Consider the following 7,970-nt stretch of genomic DNA (forward strand, 5'->3'; position numbering starts at 1 on the left):
GGTCAACTCAATAATAGGGTACATCAGTCATTTTTATCTGTGAAACAGAAGGATTAAAGTAGATGTAAACCAGAGTTATCATTGGTAAAGGAGCACTAGTCACTTCTATTTGCTTTAAAAGGGGTTGTTTGATCTTCTTTATGGTTCTGCAGTGGCTTTGTCCTTCTTATTCCAAACACAGTCACAGAGTGGTTTTACAAGGACAATGTTTATATTCTGTGAGTGTTGATTATGTTCAGTTGGGATCCTTATGGTCTGGCTGCCTGAAGGGCTGCTTTTTACTTTCTCATAAGTTAAAAACTGTTTACTAGACTCAAAAAGTTTACTTCAACTCAAGAAGATTAGATCTGATAGGAAAAAAAGAGCTATAAAATATCTCTGTGGGTGCAAATTAAAGTCAGAGGCCTATAAGTGGAGGGTAAACTTTCTGTTTTTTGTTTTCTTTTTTTTTTTGAGTTGGAGTCTCACTCTGTTGCCCAGACTGGAGAGCAGTGGGGGCTCCCGGCCACCGCAGCCTTGACCTGCTGGGCTCTGGCGATCCTTCCGCCTCAACCTTCCAAGTAGCCGGAACTACAGGCATGTGCTACCACGCCCGGCTCATTTTTTGATTTATTGTAGAGATGAGGTCTCGCCAAGTTACCCAGGCAGGTCTCGAACCTGCGGGCTCAGGCAATCCACTCACTTCAGCCTCCCAAAGGCGCAGGATTACAGGCTGAGCCACCGAGCCCGGCCGGGTAAACCTTCTAAAGGAAGAACTAGAGTAACTGAGAGTGACACTATGGTATAAGTATTTAAAATAATTTCTAGTTCTAAGGCTGGACACGGTGGCTCACACCTGTAATTCCAGCACTTTGTGAGACTGAGGTGGGTGGATTGCTTTAGCTCAGGAGTTTGAGACCAACCTAAGCAACATAACAAAATCTCATTTCTACGAAAAAATATAAAAAATTGGCCAAGTGTGGTGGTGGGCGCCTGTAGTCCCAGCTACTCTGGATGCTGAGGAGGAAAGATCATCTGAGCCCAGGAATTCAAGGCTACCGTGAGCTGTGATTACCATGATCATGACACTGCACTCCAGCCTGGGTGACAGAGTGAGTCCTTGATTCAAAATAAATAAATAAAAATAAAATAATTTCTGGGTTTTTTGGGTTTTTTTTTGAGTTGGAGTCTCACTCAGTTGCCCAGACTGGAGTGCAGTGGCCGCTCTCGGCCACTGCAGCCTCAACCTACTGGGCTCTGGTGATCCTTCCACTTCAGCCTTCCAAGTAAGCTGGAACTACAGGCACGCACTACCACGCCCAGCTAATTTTCTGATTTATTGTAGAGATGAGGACTCGCCAAGTTGCCCAGGCGGGTCTTGAACCCGCGGCCTCAGGCAATTCACTCACCTCGGCCTCCCAAAGTGTGGGATTATAGGCTGAGCCACCGAGCCTGGCAACTCCTGTTTTTTTTTTTTTTTTTTTTATGTTAGGAAGTAGTATTTTATTTGCACTGGTGCGACCCAGCGGGCTAATGCTCCAAGGCTTAGCAACCCAGAGAAGGAGGAGAGGGGTTTTATCTGTTAGTTTAGATAAGGGGGGGGTGGTCAGGTTGTATGGCTATACATATTTCTTTGGAACTTGCAAGGTTGTATTTGGCAAAACCAGATTTCAAAAGAACAAATTGTCTCCAGGGTATATATGACAAGCAGGAGTTGTAAACCAATAACTTCACAAAGAAAGGATGCAGGGGTAAGATTGTGAATCAATTCTATCTTGCATTTCCAGGAAAGCAGCTTGTGGCTGTTTAGTTTTCTCACATCCCATGTCTAACAAGTTTGGGAGCTTGCAGGTTTATTTTTTTATTTTTTATTATGAAGTTGTGGGGTGCAGTTAAGGGTTAGGTATACAATTGCATTTCATTCAGGCACCCTGTTGATATGGGGTGTTTCCCCGTTCCCAGACAGATATTTGCTACAGTTAATAACTTCTGGTTTTAATAGGCAAAATAAGAGGGCTAATCCTTGGAAGATTTGACTATCATTGACAGATTTCTTTTTATCCTACCAGGGCATAGTGTATGCTAATGATCCCTTTTCACTTATTAAATCCTAGGAATATGGATTGCTTTATTACCCCTCACTGGCTAGCATGTTTGCAGCTATTATGGGCAATTGAGAGAAAAAGTAAATGGGTTCACTTTAGCACTCTTTTTTTTAAAGGTACAATTCAGGATTAGGTATAAGTGGTCATTGTACAGGTAAAGTTTGGGCCTCCCTTTGGCCTCACTTCACCTGGATTGAGATCAGGTACCCTTATTGATATTGTGTCCCCTGCCCCCTACCTACCTGGCAGTATCCCACTACTGCCAATCCTTTTCTTATGGTGTTATGGTAAATGTTCAGGATCCACTTATGAATAAGATCACGTGGTACTCAGTTCTTTGTTTCTGTGATAGATCACTGAGTATTATATACTTTAGCACTCTATAAGGTTTTTTTAGGCACTTTGAGATACTAGAGCACAGTAGACACCACTATCCTAGAAGCAAGCTACTGGTTTCTCTGGTTTACATTGTCGTTAGACTTTATCTTTTGAAGATTTCATTTAGTATTTCCCCTTAATGCTCTTGTATGCATTAATACACAAGTTCCTTTTTTTTTTCTTTTAGAGATAGGATCTTGCTTTGTCACCCAGGCTGAAGTGCAGTGGCATAATCATAGTTCACTGCAGCCTCAAATTCCTGAGCTCAAGGGATCCTCCTTCCTCAGCCTTCCAGATATAGAGTCCCACTTCGGACTACAGGTGTGTACTACCATGCCTGGATTTATTATTATTATTTTTGGAGATGAAGTCTCACTATGCTGCCCAGGCTGTTTTCAAACTCCTGGCCTCAAGCAATCCTCCCACCTTGGCCTCTCAAAGCGCTGAGATTATAGGCATGAGTCACCATACCCCAGCAAATACACGATTTCTTAACATCTAGAAATTCAAGTGCTATATGATGAGTGAGCCTGCTTCATTCCTCAGCAAATAAACATTTGTCTTTTCCCATCCCCCACTCTAATCCCTCATACAATCCCCAATGGCAAAAAAACTACTTGAAAGTAATAAATCTTCCTTCACATTACAAACACCATGATCGTTATTCTCCCAATATTTCCTGCAAAGATAGAAAGTATGGTATTCTCATTGCCACTGCAAGACAGCAGAAAAGTACTAGGGTTTATCTATGTAGATTTTTTGAAATGCTTCTCATAAAATACATTGAACCACTAGCATCAGAATTACTGGAGACCTGGCTAAAAATATGTATACTAAGTCCTACCACAAACCCATAAGAACAGAATGTTGGACAGCAGGATAGGTGATTTTCATGTACATTGAAGTTAATTTATTATCTCCTACTTCTGGACAGGGGATTGATGTATGTTACTATCTACAAAATAATGAAAACTACAAGAGGATAAGTAATTTGGCGTGTTCCCCAGATGTCTCCATCACCTAGAACAGTGGTATGTAGTCAGTAATTAGTGGTTAAGTAATTGAACACCAAAGAACATGAAGTCATAGACTGAACATACAGAAGTAATAACATACAAAGTTCATTTTGGAGCAAGCATTTAAACACATAGAAATCCTGGCTCTACTCTTTATCAATGTTTGACCTTAGGTGCATACTTAACCTCTCTGTGCTTCAAAGTTCTCAAGGAGAACAAAGAAATAGCACTACTTTCTTAGTTTGTTGTGAGGAATAAATGAGTATAAATATAGAGTGCTTAGAACAATTCTTGTCTAAAACATCAAAAACTTTTAGTTAATTGTGATTTATCAGCCCAAAGTCAGTCATCTAATCAGCTGGATCCGACCCAGATTCTCACTTCTCCTCCAACACTTTTTTTCTTTGTATGATTTGGCAGATATCAGAAGTCCTTTACCTTCCAGATATCTAGCTCTTTCACCATACTCCTTGGTCCTTCGTCTATGGGCAATTTTTAAAAAAAATCATTGCAGTCATTTTTCTAAATTACACAGGAAAACATTGGGCATTTTATAACAAGCACCTATTAACAAGGATGGACTGGAAGTCACAAACTAAACTCTTTAAATGACCCAGCTTTTCCCATTAACTTTTAGCAAAGGTTAGTGTGCCAGAGGCCCTGACAATGGGTGGATTCCAAAAACCCAGTCATAGATACATATTTTTTTAACCTCTGGGGTTAAGGAGGAGGGGTGGATGGAGAGGGGATTTAAGAAAGTGACACAAACCTCAACAGAATTTTAAATGCTATAGAAGTTAGCTTAGCAGTTTGTTTTTGTTTCGCTTCTGTTTTATAGATTGTTTTAAATCGATAAGCATTTATCTAAATGTACCAAGGTACTTCCTTTGAAGGTTGTAACTTCCATCCTCACCCCTTAAGGTACTATAAACTTTAAACTCCCCACGGTTGTAAATCCCAAAAGCTACTCTAAAATGTCAACATAATCAGGAGATCTTGGGTCATGCCTTGTTAATTCAGCCTGGGGGATGGGTGAAGGGATTAGGAAATTTTGAGTCATGTCCTTGTTAATTTAGCCACGGGGTGGGTGAGGGGCTATGAAATATAAATTCTGTCCTCAGGGAGCCAGCTTTTTGGGTGAATGTACCGACTGTCCCCATTCCATAGTATCAGATTAAACGCCCATTTCTCACAGCCTTGTGCCTCTTGTCTCTGATTGACCCCAAGGGAGAGAACAGCCGGTTTGTTAGGCCAGAACAAGATAAGTGTCTATTATAACCAAAATGAAAGCTGGTGTGACCTCTGTCCTACAGATCCTGGCATTCCAAAGGAAGAAGGACAAACAAACCAAAAGTTGTTTTGTCCAAGGTTTCAATTTTTTCCAATCCCAACTTTTGATCTACATTTCCTAATCTTGGCAGCACAGCGGGGGTAGATTCAGAGTGGACACAAAGCCTTATTCAGAATAATTCGGTTCGATAATTTAAAAACAAACTTCCTTATTTCTTCAAGTCAAGGCACATCCGTGTGGGGGGTGGGAGGGGTTCTGTCTGGGGCATTTCGAGGGCGCACTAAGAGGGTGTCTTGCGCCTCAGCTTGGGAGAAAAAGGAGGGGTGGGTGGGAAATTGTGGTCGAGCAGAGAAGAGGGGACAGAACCAGACAAATGACAAAGGGAACAGGGTCAGGGACGGGGTAGGAAGGAGAAGGGGGGGCGATTGGGTCTTATGCCATGCTTTCTGTCCTATAATGGCTAGAAAGCCAAGAGGTGGGCGCGGCAGGGAGGCGTGGAGGGCGCGGAGGCGGGTTCAGCAAGAGGCAGCGAGGGGTGATCTTATCTCCTGTTGTCGCGGGCGGGGAGTCCCGGGTCCGCCGCGGAGGCCACACCCAGGGCCTGCCCGTCCCGCGCTTTCGAGAGCCCAGCAGGAGCTGGCAGCGTCCATTGGTCAAAGAACGATCGAATGAATGACCCTTTCGCCAGGATGGGGTCCCCAGGGCCCCTGGATTCCACGGACTCTTCCCGCGGCCTGGGGCGCGCCGAGTCCTTTCCGCGCGACGCGGGGCGCGTGGGTCCTCTGGCCCCTGGAACCCCAGATATCGCGACGGCGAGGACGAGCGGAAGCCTGGGCAGCGGCCACGGGGACGGGTCGGCAGGCCCGGCCGGGGCGAACCTGGGCTGTGAGTCCTGGGTCAGAGAGAAAGTGCTCTTTCTCCTGCACCCGGAGAGGTGGTTAGGGACTCGCGGGGACCCTGCACGGGAAGAAGTGGCCGGTGAGGGGGATCTTCCTAGGGCGGGCGGAGACGACCACGACCAGGCCCCCGACTGCCCTTCTCCCGTATTTCAACGAGAAAAGCGAATTCCTGGCGGGCGTGTAGCCGCCCCCTCCGGAGCCGCGCCGCGGGACCCCGCAGCCCCACCCAGATCTGTGCTCGTGCGGGTCGTGGACTATGAGGTGACGCAGGAAGTGCTGCGGACCGCATGGACCAAGGGTTGCATGACCACGAGGACCGAGGAGCACTCCATGACCGCGGTCACTTTCCGCACCAGTAAGGAGTGAGGGGCGCCGGGTCCCCTGGTGAACCCCGGGCGCCCACGCCGCGGAGAGGGTCGAGACACCGTTCCCAAGGATCCGAACCCCTGAGGAGATTAAACACGAAAGAGGAGCTCGAGGAACGCTCCTGTCTGCGGGATGAGCGCTAATCCTTAAAAGAAAATGCTGTTGCCTGTCCCCCAACCTGCAATTAACCAAAGATAACCTTTTCAGAGACTGGCGCAGCGCTTCCGGGAGGCAGATGGGCACCAGCACAGCTTGAAGAACTGTAAGCAACACAATACCTCCTTTGTGACTTAAATACCTTAACGGTCTGGGGACTAAAGTAATTCTGAAGACAGGGAGAAAAGGATTTTCAAATTGGCAGAACGTGGGAGTTTTTGTAATGAGAAAACCTGTTGTTAACTCGCATTTTACAATAACTCTCAGTTGACGTCTTTTCTGCCCCTTCCCTTCTTTCTCTTTATATCCTAAAAGCAGAAGTGAAGTTTGAGGTCTACTCTCTGCAAAGAGGGTGGGGATGGGTGAGGAGAGAGGCCTGTTTTAAAAGCCACAAAAGAAAGCAAAAAGCAATGGGAAAATAAAATCAAAGCAACAAGTAGATAAAAACTTAAATGGTTTTCATTCCATCCCCCCATTTCTGTGTTAGGAAGAAAAAGAGAGAAGCCAGGGAGAGTAGGAGTGGGGGACAGAAGACAGATTCCAATGTGAAGTTCTGTTCAAAAAAGCTTTGCCCCAAAGAATAAAGCTTTGCCCCAAAGAATATCTAATTTAGTCCAGTAAAAATGACGTTATCTAGAACTCTTAATTTTAATGTTAAGAAAACTGCATTTAAGTCTTCTGATCTGAATTAGATAGAAATGCAACTTGACACATAATGATTGTATGTATTATTCTTGTCTACAGTTCTTCCCCCCACCCCCAAAGAGCAAAGAGATAAGACATAGTTCTTTATTAATGAGATTTGTAATCAAGAATGGATTGAGAATACCTTGCTCCCGGTGCTTAAAAAAAAATTCCTCTAGGTGCTATTAAAACAAGTCATTTTTCTTATTTTATTTATTCCTCTTAATTATTAAACACCATCTGTATTAATTCTTTAGTAGCTGACCTGGCTGGAGCTCTATGAGGAGCAAAGTAGTCTTCTCAAGGTGAACTGCTTTAATTCACCACTGCTGAAACCATATTTGGTTACTGCAAGAATCTTAAAAATGAGAGGGACTCTGGCTTTTGAGGAGTAAAGGTTGTACAGTGCCTCCTACTCTGGTCCTTTCCCTTACCCTTTATTTTTCGTTTAGGGCTTGAAATGTTCTGAAAAGATCATCTGATCCACTTCTTGCCTCCTGGAAGCCAGATAGGTTAGAAATCTCTCTATTTTACTTAGGAGCCAACCTAGGCCTAGAGATTATGTGACTTGTATAGGTCACACAGCTAGTCACTGCATATACTTACTAACTGGGCAAAGAATGTGACCATTTCTCTTTTAAAGGTTTGGGGATGGCCTCTAGAAGGATTTATTTCTGGGAGCCAAAGGATTTATTTCTGGGAGCCAAAAGAGAACACCCTAGGATTTTTAACTCATGTTTATGAGAAGTACTAGAATCACTTTGATGTCCCTGAATCCTGCAAGGCCACTAGCAGTTCTCAGGCCTGTGAGACCCTCACTTTGAGACAGGAATTCAGCACCTGAGCTCATTTGTGTTCAAAACTGCTTGACTGGTAGAAAATATAATAATGGCCCCTTAAAATCAATTATCTTTTCTTCCACAACCTGCCTGGCTTTAATGTGAGGTTAATCTTCTTGGCAGATAAGTTTCAGACTGGAGCTTATTAATTTGGTTGAATCATCACACGCCCCAAGTGATAATTATTGAATATAGATCCCCCCCAAGCCTCTTTTTGGGGGCGGGGTTGGAGTTTCACTCTGTCATCTAAGCTGGAG

General features: G+C 44.2%; 1 protein-coding gene across 1 annotated transcript; it reads left to right on the top strand.

Annotated features, from left to right (window-relative positions):
- Positions 1-5,437: 5,437 nt before the first annotated feature.
- On the top strand, positions 5,438-6,034 carry CUNH6orf141 (chromosome unknown C6orf141 homolog). Its single transcript, XM_008071051.1, has one exon. The coding sequence runs from the start codon at positions 5,438-5,440 to the stop codon at positions 6,032-6,034; it is 597 nt and encodes a 198-aa protein (XP_008069242.1).
- Positions 6,035-7,970: the final 1,936 nt, after the last annotated feature.

This window comes from Carlito syrichta, unplaced genomic scaffold (genome assembly GCF_000164805.1).
Source record: "Carlito syrichta isolate Samal-C Ts95f unplaced genomic scaffold, Tarsius_syrichta-2.0.1 Scaffold314106, whole genome shotgun sequence".
In the NCBI taxonomy this organism is placed as follows: Eukaryota; Metazoa; Chordata; class Mammalia; order Primates; family Tarsiidae; genus Carlito; species Carlito syrichta.

Bases quoted from the DNA above. Each gene is read 5' to 3' on its own strand.
- CUNH6orf141 (XM_008071051.1), top strand. From the start codon at position 5,438: ATGAATGACCCTTTCGCCAGGATGGGGTCCCCAGGGCCCCTGGATTCC.